This window comes from Podarcis muralis, chromosome 5, assembly GCF_964188315.1.
Source record: "Podarcis muralis chromosome 5, rPodMur119.hap1.1, whole genome shotgun sequence".
In the NCBI taxonomy this organism is placed as follows: Eukaryota; Metazoa; Chordata; class Lepidosauria; order Squamata; family Lacertidae; genus Podarcis; species Podarcis muralis.
The window spans coordinates 41,480,476-41,492,772 of record NC_135659.1 but is presented as its reverse complement, the minus strand read 5'-3'; the positions used below and the strand labels follow the sequence as shown (position 1 = coordinate 41,492,772).

General features: G+C 41.8%; 1 protein-coding gene across 7 annotated transcripts in view; it reads right to left on the bottom strand.

The window, feature by feature from the left end:
• The window catches only part of DOCK7 (dedicator of cytokinesis 7), a 108,644-nt gene that overhangs the window by 7,876 nt on the left and 88,471 nt on the right, over positions 1-12,297 (bottom strand). For 4 of the 7 annotated variants that reach the window (XM_077928662.1, XM_077928666.1, XM_077928661.1 and 1 more), the window contains 4 exons: positions 11,536-11,636; positions 11,253-11,445; positions 10,533-10,676; positions 9,240-9,371 (listed from right to left, as the gene is read on the bottom strand). In XM_077928662.1, the coding sequence (XP_077784788.1) occupies positions 9,240-9,371; positions 10,533-10,676; positions 11,253-11,445; positions 11,536-11,636 (570 nt within the window). Of the gene's footprint in view, positions 1-7,466; positions 7,482-9,239; positions 9,372-10,532; positions 10,677-11,252; positions 11,446-11,535; positions 11,637-12,297 lie in introns of all 7 variants that reach the window. The other 3 variants (XM_077928660.1, XM_077928663.1, XM_077928664.1) reach the window with 1 other exon arrangement.

The window sequence follows — 12,297 nt, the reverse complement described above, 5'->3', positions numbered from 1 at the left end:
CTGGTGGAGCAGCACAGATTTACCACTGGTTAGATTGGTGTCACTCTGAGTTTGGACCAAGCCAAATTTCCAACACCATGCGGGTTCGGATCACTCAAGAATCATTAGGGATTCTTGCTGGACTTCACAGTTTACTTGCATGCTTCCGTTCTCTGGGACTGTGGCCTAAAATATGGCATGGACTATGTCATCACCAGAGCAGAATGCTGAAATAATAAATGTGGGGAATAATTGGTGTTATCTAATTTGCTCTTTGCAGCTCATCATTTAAGAAAATGGGAATAAAATGGGTTTAAGGGGTGGAGACGGTGCCTTGGATAGAATAACTTTCCCCCGCATTTGGTGTGTGGACTGTGAGAGTGGACTGCACAGTGGTATAGCATTATATTGTCACCACATCATGCCCTCTCGTGGTTTCTTCTATATGTGATGGCATCAGTGTGATTAGTGCTATGGAAACTAGACTACCGTATGTTTCATTCTGTTCTCTAATAGAGATGAAAGCAGGATCAGGTGGCAACCACTAAACTTTCCTGTAGCCACAGTCCATGAGAACATATTTCGCATGCTGCTGTAAAATGTTAGTGCCACTGGGATCTCTTGTTTTTCCAATGGTACAATTTGCAGAACAAACACTGGAAAGGAGACCTGGTATCGCATCTCCATGCAATTGTATGGATCACTCTGACAATTCGCAAATTTTCGAATGCCAATCCATCCTTTTTACTAGGAAAGCCTCCCAGGTTCCTGTCCCACTTTTCTTTTGGGAGTCTTTGAGATGCAGAGTCGTGTGTCAACTCTCCACCTATTCACACCCCCTCTATAGTAGGGGAAGTGACTTCGCAGCGATTCAAAACAAGCAAGTTGTTTTGAGCACATAATTTCTGGGGTGAACCATAGTGCTAAACTGCATTCTTCTGGCATATACAGATGCTCCTGTATTAAGATTCCAAGCAGCTGCTTCCATTTGGCTCAGTGGTAAACTGAGCCGTCTTAACACACCCAACACTTGTGGCAATAAAACTGGGAGGTGGTGCACACTTATGTGGAAGGCAAAAATGTAAACTGAAAGATAAGAGAGCAGCAAATTGTTTGAAATGGAAGCCACCAAATCTGCAGTTTCTTTCCACCAAGTCACAACTGAAAGAATTCACACTGCATGCACATAGTCACAAATATAAGCTGAGAAAAGTACTCCAAATGTTCACCTTTACTCTCATGGCACAGTTATGCTGCAGCACTCAGAATTATATATATAAAAAGGAGCAATGTGATGCACTAGCTGTTGAACTTTGCATCCCACCCTATCCTTGGTGTCTCTGGGCCAGTAACACGTTTCAAAAGATGCTTAACAGGAAAAAAGAAGAGGATTAAAATAGATAAACAAAGCCTCCCTCACTAGCTTCCAATTCTAGCTTGAACAGAAAGGATGGACAGCGATTCGGGATAATGCTCTGGGGCCTGGGCCCGGTGGAAACATCATCCAGGGAGACCGTGCAAGAAGAAATTGTCCACCTATGTTAACGGTCAGGATGGGCACACAAAAGAGAAACAAAAGCTCTAAGAACATACAAGGATAAAACTCTTTAGGGCCTCGTAAGTCATAATCTGCGTCTCTAATTGTTACTGAAATATCAAAATGTTGGTGTAGGTCTGGGAGCAACAGCAACCCATTCCTATCAAGTGGTAGTAATCCTCATCTTCATCATTCCCAGGTGACGATGAATCCCCAGGTCTCGGGTAGCGTGCATTATTACTACAGTCAAACATGGAGAGCACAAAGACATTTCTTGTGGTTGTTATTTTGTAACCTGAGAAAAAAAAGTGCACCTTCTCTAAATGGAGTTATCAAGTACAGTGGAAGCTTGGTTCCTGAACGGTTTAGTTGCTGAACAAATTGGCCTCCAAACGCTGCAAACCCAGAAGTGTTCCGGTTTGCGAACATTTTTCGGAAGTCGAACATCCGACGTGGCTTCTGCTTGAGTGCAGGAAGCTCCTGCAGCCAACTGGAACCTGCACCTTGGTTTTCAAATGGTTTCAGGAGTCAAACAGGCTCCCGGAACAGATTAAGTTCAAGAACCAAGGTACCACCGTACTCTTTGGGTCCACCAGTCCAGCAAAAGTCTGCAGACTTTATGTATTGCATTTATATGCCACTTTTCCCTCCAAGGAGCTCCAGGCTAAAAGGCAGAGAATGGCCCAGAGTCACCCAGTGAGCTTCATGGCCAAGTGGGGATTTAAACCTGGTCTTCCAGGTCCTAGTCTGATATTTCTGACCCTCCCAGATCATAGAGCCTACCAATCAACTCAGTCTTTTCTGGATTCAGCTTCAAACACCTTCTCCACATCCCTCCCTATATCCTGGACAGACACTGCCAAACCAGAATTTTAGGAGCCAGGTTGATTAGAGAGAGAAATAAATAATGCCATCAGGACACTCCATTTTCATGATGTTGCCCCATACATCCAGCAGAATAGGATGAAAGAGTAAAATGCTACTGGACCTTATAGAAAAGGTCCTGAGAAGATGAGGAGTCACCACCCCTTACCATTCTCTGACTGCCTAGCCTGGACTACTGAAGAGCGGTCCTGTGAACACCTGCCTATGCTTGCAGTAACGCCAACCTCTCATGTGACATTGCTCTTCAATGACAGGTAATCTGCTGTGGCCATAAACAAAGATTCTGATAGTTAACTAGATTGGTCAATACCCAGGACAGAAACTGGAACAGGCCCATGAACTGCCCAAGGGAGGTGGAAACAGCTAACGGACTACTTACACGACCCTAAGGAAAAAGTAGAAGTTGCAGAATGGGCAGGAAGTCAGTGTTGGGAAGACTACAGATTAATTTCCCCCATCTTGGAATAGTAGCACAGACAACTTCAGTCTGTGTTAATCCCAACTGGCCTATATAAAAACAAGGTTGACTCAAGTAAGCTACCCGAGTTGACGTCCCTCAGCATATCCTCTATACCAGTGGATGGTATCAAGTTTTCCATGAAAATTGAGAAAGACCCTCAAACACATTTCAGTCACTCTGATGTCATCTCTAAGTTAAGTGCCTGGGTTGCATTTAAGCTTATATTCATAATTATATGTGTATCCTACAACTGTGGAACACTCTTCTCTCTCTCTGAACACTGGTACCTTATGTCTTTCATCCACATAAATGCACTTACTATTATTCTCAATGACAATCCAAAGCATTAGAAGTCACTCAGGGCCACTGTGTACATGATGTTTCTTGGACAGTGATATTGCTTCCATTTGCGGGGGAAAGGCATGTACACTGACCGCCATTGGCAGAAAACACACATACTTAGCTTGGCACATGCAGTGGGAATCACAGCTGCTTCTGAACACACACAACATGTGGCAAAATAGACAACACGTGCATAATTCACTTATGAATTATGTGCATCATAAGAACCTTGTAGGAAAGTGTAAAGTATGCAATGTTCTGTAAAAGCGACAATGAACTTGATAAAAAGGACTGAAGGACAACAGGTAATTTTATGGCTGACAGTGCTTGTCCACACATGAGCAGGCACCTTCTAAATCTCTGCAACTCTCTCTAGGCTTTTAGAGAACCCAACTTGCTCTCCTGGAGACTCCCCCTCCACATATGCCACAAACTTTAGGGTTCTCCTTGATTTTTGTAATAGGAAAGGTAAGCTATTTGGCTTAGGCAGCATTGTCTGCTAATTGCGCTAACTTCCATTAATAATCTTGGCAACACCATGAGACACTTAAGGAAACTTATGTAATGAATCAAAAGTACTATTATGACAGGAGTTTCAAATAAATAAGCATCATTCTAAGCTTTACCAATGGTCACCTAAGACAAATTAGGAGGTGGTGTTTATAACGAAGGTTCTTTCCATTTAGCTTCCATTAATTTGTGGGGAGGAGAATGGGGGAGGGGGTTGATGGATCAATGCCTAGGAAGATTTGGGGAAATGTCAACCCAGAGCATGCTGGAATGTGTGCAACACAAGAACCAAAGCACGAAGTTCCATTAACAACAGGCAAAAGATGGGGACATCAATAACATCATATGTCATCATGTTATTGTTCCAAGTGTGTTCTGAATACATGAAGGCTCTATAATTTTGCCCAAAGGTTTTCGCAGAAATCAAAACCCTTGCTTTCAAGCAAACAAAACAAATTAAAACTCCATGGTCTTTGTTTCGGAGAGGTGCTAAAATGCAGTTATGAGAAAGGAAGTTATTATAAAGCATTTAAATCTATTATTTTGAGAAAAAATAATAGCTCCTTGGTAGGCAAAGAGAATGAAGGTGAACACTGTAGAGTCATTACAGAACTGGCAGAGCAGGTATAACAGCCGTCATGACTTATGAAGGGTTCATAATATGTTGTTATGCATGGTAAATATCTGTTGGGTACAAAGTTTTAAGAGGCTCCTTCTGCACATGAACCAAAACCTTTGCCAACTGGATTTACTTAGCCAAAACCAACAAAAATTGTCACCGAATTTGGCCCTGCTGTTATCCACAGGGAAGTGCAAATATGCCCAAGGCCGTCTGATCAGAGTCAATAATGCCACATTTTTCATTGCAGTGAAATGGCTAACCCGGCATTTGAATTCGTAACATCAGAGTTGAAGAAGCCAAAAGGCCTACTTAAGTTCAACCCCCTTTCCATGAGGAAAAGCCACTCCTCCACGAACATTTAACTTTAGGAGTTAGCTGGGAAGTTTTTTCCATACAAACTTAATTGGGATTGATTTGTGTGGCGTTTCATAAACCCCTGAGCTGGCATAAGTCATTGGTAAAATGAAATTATTGGGGGATGCCATGGGAGTTTTAAAAAAAAATCACCAACAACTTAGTAGGAACTTACCACAACAGACAATAGTAAAAGTGGGGAGGAGGATCAGCAACCAGGGCAATAGAGGAGAAAACAGAAAGTATTTTGATTAGGGAAAATCCAAAACAAATAAGCAGCATTTGGCAGCAAATAAACAAAACAAAAAAAGTATTTTAAAAACTGGAACTGGGTAAATAACATGCAATGGGTATTAAAAGGCCACACAGAAGGAAAATGTCCAGCAAGAGGAAAGTTCAAGTGCAAAGCAGTGGACAAGAACATAAACCATGGGTGTGTTTTACCATGCAATAGAACATTACTGAATAATGTTAAAATTGTAACTGATGACAGGATATACTTCAGGGGTCGATTTAGCATCACACACATTGATCAGAAAAGATGCTCGCAGGCTGTCGTCCCATTAATGGAACAGCCACAAACTGCCTTTTGCCATGGTTTTGTGCCAATTTTAACACCGCCAGGGAAACCCTTCGGGGGGAGGTGAATCATGGTGCAGTTGACAGAAGCAACCAAACTGTATGGGTGCCACTTCAAGCAAGCGCTTGAGCTAAATGGAGAGTCTGTGTGACATGAACTTTGCCTTTCGGTTAAAGTGGGCATTGTAAAAGGCTGCACATGCTTGGGCCAGCTCCCAGGTGGTACAAAAATGCACACCGGCTCCAAAACTGATTTTGGGTCCCCAAGCCTCTCGCTGCAGATGGCGGGTCATGGAATTAGCACTCTTGATATGACATGCCTTGATGATGTTTTGACTTGTCTGTAATTGCTCTTCTGAACCAAAGCTCTAAACAAGAGAGCCGGACTCTTATCTGATAGAGCAACATAATCAGAGAAAATCAGAAGCAGAAATCAGCACTTGTACAGCTTTTGGGGAGGTGGAATCCAAAAACTATTCACATATTTACTAACAACAACAAGAGAATGCAAAACACACATATTTCAGCTACGTACCAAATTCTTAAAATTCCTTACAAAATTGGTCTGCGTTGGTGTATATAAAATATATGTATTTGGAAACATTTCTATTGTTTTTAAATGAGGATGGAGGTTTGATTGGTACATATTAGACACAACTGTAAGGAAATTAGAGGTACTCGAGCCCCACTGAAATCAGAAGGGCTTACCTACTTAAGTGCCCTGTATCACCAATTATTTCAACGGGAATCTGATTTTGGATGAGTTCACACAGAGCTTTATGCCATGGTTAACATAAGCCGGGATTTCTAAACAAAAAGCACACCATGGCTTATTAGCATAATTTGCTTGTGGTTAATAAACCATGATTAAGCTGATGGGCGGGGTTCAGGCGAGAAAATTAAACCATGATTTATTAAACCATGTCTTAGTGTTATGTGCAAACCATGCCACTCTCAAGAATGTGCCTGTCCTGCAACAAAAAATGAAGGTGTCCGCCTTCAAACTTATCTATTTATAGTCTTGGATATTTGTTGCAGTATTTTCCATTATAACTATTTCCCAACAGACAGCCATCTTAGGCCGTTGCAGCAAAAAGAACCAAGAATCTTGAGACGTCTGAAAAATAAATGTGCAAGTCTTTAAGGGGCATGATCATCTAAAAGGCAGATGGGCTGGAAATTTACTCAGTATGATGGGCCATATTAGAACCATATCAGTAACTTCCAAACAGCTAATCAAATAACACAAAAGGGGTCTTTCTGCTTTTTGTCAAAGTCTGGGCACTAACCACAAATCTCAAAGGCAGAACTCTAAGGTTTCGGAAGGTAGTGGACTGTCCAGGAAGCAAGGGAACTGTACAACCTCTAAGCGTGCTTCATGAAGCTTAGGAAATCTTTTCAGCAAAACAAAGGCTGAGGCAGAGTCCCTATTTCATATAATTATCTGAAAACCCTCCCCCAATGCCAGATGAAACTGGCATTCTTATACAAGCCAGGGCAAGGTTGGTGGATTGTATCTCCCACAAGATCTTCAAGGATTATTTTCATGGTTTGGGTCCAGACATGCATCAGAATCAGCTGTATTAGGTCACTGAACAGCTGCAGAGGAATTTGAATTTTGTGCATCTCAGAATCAAAACAAAGGACTCTATCTTGGCACCCAGTTGAAGCCCATTGACCTAATTCTTAAAGAGATCTGAGAGCTGGGACTAAACCCAAGTTCATTTCACTCTTGCTCAGAGCTGAATGTAGCAAAAGACTATTAATACTACAGTTATACGTTAGGATACGAGTGAACGTCTTTCTAACGGGAAACAGTTTTTTGCATTCAAGGTCTTTGAGCATTAGAACTTAAATCGACCCCTGTGTTGGGGGGTGAAAATATGGTAGGAAGAAATGGTATTCTGTGTCAATATTGATGAGAAATGGAATACAAAAATAACAAACTAGTGATGGTAAAAAGTGGCTCATTCACCAAAGAACCTCAATTAGTGTCATAATAAAAATGCATTCATGCACTACCTAAATTGTCTAAAATGACCACAACAGTTTGACTGGTATTTCTTTGGTTAATTAATTCAGGTCAATAGCAGACAGCAACAGAAATACCCACAGCTAGCACATGTGGGCAAAGCATTGGCAAGAGTCATCATCAGACCAATCTATTAGTGTTCTTTACTAACTAAAACATTACCTACCTCCCAGCCAGTACTCTGTGTAATAAAAAGTAAAACAAAAAAACAAAAAACAAAAAGGTATGTCACAGGAACAAGACCAGCTCCTTTTCAAAGGCCAAAACACAACCATCAACAATAAGGTGCTATCCACTTGAAATGGCTTAGCTGCCACACATTTAAGTTAGCCTTCCGCTTCATAGCCCAGAATCAATATTAAGTATGAAGAAGCTCCATTATCGGGCGCTGGAAATCGAACGCAAATGCAAATCCTCTGGCAATCGGAAATTATTACATTGCATTCACCATTCCAGCCTGAAGTTCAGCCACTGAAACCCAGGTTATTCCTGCTGGAGGAATTCAGTTTTTGAGCTGAACGGCATGCTGTGGAACACAACTGCAGTTCCCAAGTAATGAATGGCAATGCTCATTTTGTGTCATTGTTGTTTATATCCATAAAGCAAAATGCAAACCATTCTTCATTTGTGCTTGAGTTCCAGTTAAAAATAATCATATAGCACAACCAGTTGTCCAAACAGTATCTCCCTGCTAGATTCAGGAAGTAAAAATGTAACCAAAATGGAAACCTCAATCTAGCAGAACCTCTGGAGGCCCTGCACAGATGCAAATGCCCTCATTTATCAGTATATGGCCAACAGCTGGCTGCAATTTTGTGCCCAGGCACCCACTGTTCAGCTTCAAATCCTGGTTTCAAATGATTAAGGGGGCATGCTTAACATTAGCTTTCATGTTAATTAACCATGGTTAAATTCAGCTGGCGTTAGCCTGAACTGTCTGGGAATGTGCCTTAAGTTTTGCTTAGAGTCTAATCTGATCCCAGCTGCTGTGGTGCCAACTTGCCCTTGTTTTGGTCCCCACATACCATAGAAAATTTAGCTGTTGCATTCATCAACATGGAAGAAGCAGGACCGCATTGAGTCACATGCTCTTCTCTCGGTATCCACGTGTGCTGCATGAAATGTCTGCAGAGAGGGGTCCTTCGTCTCTATAACTATACATGCGAAAACCCCGTCCCACCCCAACATTCGTGCTGTAGATGCAGACAACATGGCAGGGCACAGACTGGAGTGTGTGAGATGGGAGAGGGTTGCTTGCAGCAGCCTCACTTCTTCTTCCCTTGTTGATGAACATGGGAGCTTTAATGCCTCCACTGGGCTCTTCTCTTGGCCCATGGAGCCATCTTTCAGTGACACTTCCAGCCCACTTCTCCACACCCAAAAGTAGGGTCATTCATCACTACGCAGCCTCTACAATGCAGGTCACGGTTTGCACAAGCAGAGAGATGTTGCAGCACCAAAAAAGAGATACCTGCCAAATAGGTAGCTCAAAATGCAAAAGAGTAAAATTAAATCCCCAGGCTGTCTATCTATGTATAGCTTTGGGCTGCAATATTATACCTGCTTACTTACACCTAAGTAACTCAATGGGAGTAAACAGGATTGCAGTATGAAAACACCTTAACTACAGTTTCACATGTTGTGAAGTCAGTCTCTAGCCTGGAAAACACAAGTAGAGAATGAATTTGTAGCACACTACATGATAGTGACCTGACTTAGGTGAAAGGCTCTGGAAAAATTAGGACTGATCTGATTGCTCTCTTTGCCTAGTTTTGCTGATTTTTTACACTTTACAATATTGTCCACAAGGTCTCCATATTTTGAATGCTTTGATGACCTGGAAAATAACTGCCATTGAGGTTTCAATGTAACTTGAAGGGAAAATGACACAAATACTTTTAAGGATCTCTGCGCTGCAAGCAAGAGCCCAAGTCATTACCTGATGAACTATTTTGGTGAATGCTTCCTGGAGTTTACCGTGAATTGTGGCAAGCTTCTTGGCATCTCTGTTAGCTTCATGAATTGGAATGAGGATTTTGTAAACCTCGTTGACTGCTTCGTACATGCCAGCCTACAAAACAGTGTCAATGTCAGGCGGGTCTATCGATCCATCAAAAAAACAGACATGCAGCAGCCTGAGTACAACATGTTATTAAAATGCTTATATTACAATAATGAAATTAAAACACTTGCTTGGGATTATTTGGTTACTGAGATGGAACAAGTAATGCAAGATATAAGTATCAGTCGTGTGTTAGACCTGTGCAAATGTACATTTTGCCAAAAGTTTGCAAGATTCCATGCATCAAAGGCCAATTTAAACTAGATGAATACTGATTTAAGACTCCCAGCTCATGTGCTGGTCCATGTGTGAAGGAAGCAGCTAACAGCCTATGTAGCAGCTGTGCTGGGATGCCAGCATGTTTGCTTCAGCCCATGGAATGAGAGCCTTTTTAAAGATTATATAAAACTGTGTTCCAATCCACAGACAGAAGTTTCCTAACACTACTGTCAAGGCCAACCTTGATGACACAGAAATTTGAGGAACTGTAGTGCTGAACAAGGTTTCATAGCAACTTCTGAATGCACATTCCAGTTGGATCCTGATTTAGCACAGCATGTTGGAGAACCCGCTTAGCCATGATCCCAATGGCACAAAATATGTGAGCTGGTTCGCAAGCAACTTGAGTCAGAGCTGCTGCCACTTAAACGACTGAATTCAGTGCAGCTGAGCAGCTGAAATGCAAATACTGAAGTTTCTATACTTTTCATTGTGCATTTGAGTTGCACCCAGTGTTTACTGACATGCAGAACGGGTGGGGAACTATTTTCCGGCCTGCATTCCCACCTGGAAATTCCCCATTCCAGCTGTGAGTGTGGCCAGAGGCAAAAGTGGGCGAAACAACTGATGTGATTCTCACCTGTGTATGCTAGGCTGTATTCAAGCCAGAGGTTTCTATGTCCACATCCCTCCCTCTCTCTCCATTCAAACAAACAAGAGGATTTATCGCAGCTCAAGAACACTTGAGAAGAATGCCGAGCAGAGCAGGTGAGAGGTGGGGTCCAGGGGGAGGGGCCATGTTATGAGAAGGGGCGTGGCCTGGGGATAATCCAGAGGTCTGCATTTGGCCCTCAGGCCTGTGGTTCCCCACCCCAATGCAGGACACTGATCGTATATACTATGCAACCATAAGGGAGTACTGTACTAAAGACATGTATTAAACTCTTCTACCATGGAGAAAGAGGCTGCAGCTTGCTCCAGCAATCCAACCAGACCTGCTTCAGTAAAATACTTTCCAGAGCATATTCCTTCTTCATCTGGCGAGACGACATCATCAGAAACTGCAGATTCTTCCAGGACGTTTGAGGAGATGTTCTGAGGAAATATATAACGTTTACTTTCAGCAGTTACAGTTCCAGAGACACTGAAAAAACAACTGTTTAAAATTCATTCATCACCAGGTTCAGGCAATGCTTTGCTGCAAAGTCTGAAACCAAAGTAGCTTCCATTCTGCCGAAGTCCTACTCTAATGGAACATAGTAACATGTAATTAAACTTTGGTTTTTTGTTGTTGCTCTGCAGAATGTTAATTTGAAATATAGGTTTACCCACAAGGTGTTCTTTTTCGGGGGGAAAGCCACTGTACCAAAGACCTATCCTCTTTGAGAAGAAACATGAAACCAAACTACTTTAGGAATTATTGGGCAAGTAAATAAGTATGGCAAATTCCTTTGTACATGGCCGAAATTAATAACAGAAAGAGCTTTTAGCTAATGTCCCTCCAATGTATTGTACCAGCAGCCAAAGTGGAGAAATGCAATTCTATCACATGAATTTTTGGGAAATGTTCTTTTAATATAAACAACTCTATGTTTTCTGGGGGGCTTACATCATTGCTTTGTGAAAAGGCAAGAAGCCCAGCTTTGCGGTTTTGTAAACAAAGAGCATTACCTGAAATGTCACGCATCCTACGGGGAGATATTTCCGATCCTCAAGCATGCTCAAGTATTCAGCAACGAGTCCTGCAGAGTGGACCAAACATTGTGCGGATTCTGCATGATTGCTTCTCTCTGAGTGTTTCCCAGCCATGTTCTGTAGCCAAGTGAGTCGCAGGTCTGGGGAATTCTGGTATCCCTTGGCAATTCTAGTTTTCAAAAACCCAGGAGAGTCACATCAGTGTACGTTTACTTACTCACATTTTCTTAAAACGGCAGAATATCCAGTAAAACTGTACCTGTACATCAAGTCCACCAGCATCTCTGGGTCTTCTTGGTGCTCCTTCATCTTAACTGTATCAGACAGGATCATATGGAGGTTGAACACAAGATCTTGGACCTGAAATGGGAGGGAATGAAACAAATATTCTGCGCAAAACAAGTATTTGTTGGTTACTTCGAATCTGTGGGACAGGAATTCAAATGCGAAAATCGCTTGCCATTGTTTATTTTTTAAAAAATGAATCCTGCCAGGGAGACATCATGTTCCCCTCCATCATTTCTAATTTTGCATTTGTCACCAGTCAATATTTGTTAATTCTGTGTTCATTCATTCATCCAGCAAAGTTGGACTGAATTATTTGAGTGGATGAGCAGTTTCTTAGAAATGTCAAGTCAGACTTCATTTTTTGTTGTTGTTCATTTCACCATTTAATCTGTCTGATTTAGAACCTTAACACAATTATCTATTGTTATTTTATGTGAGACATTTTTAGACCAACTTTCATCAGATTGGATTTCAGAGTGATGCAGAGCAACACAAATACAAAAGAAACCCTCACCACAAAAAACAAAAACAAACTAGGGCTATCCAATCTGATGCCCCACAGATGTTGCTGGACTTCAACTCCCATCAGCCCCAGTCAGCACATCCATTGGTTAAGGATTATGGGACCTGAAGCCCACCCCCCATCTGACTACATTTTCATGTATCACTCCTTGTTCACATTCAGGTTTTGCATCATCAGGAATTCCAATATGGATCAACATCCTACTGAGTC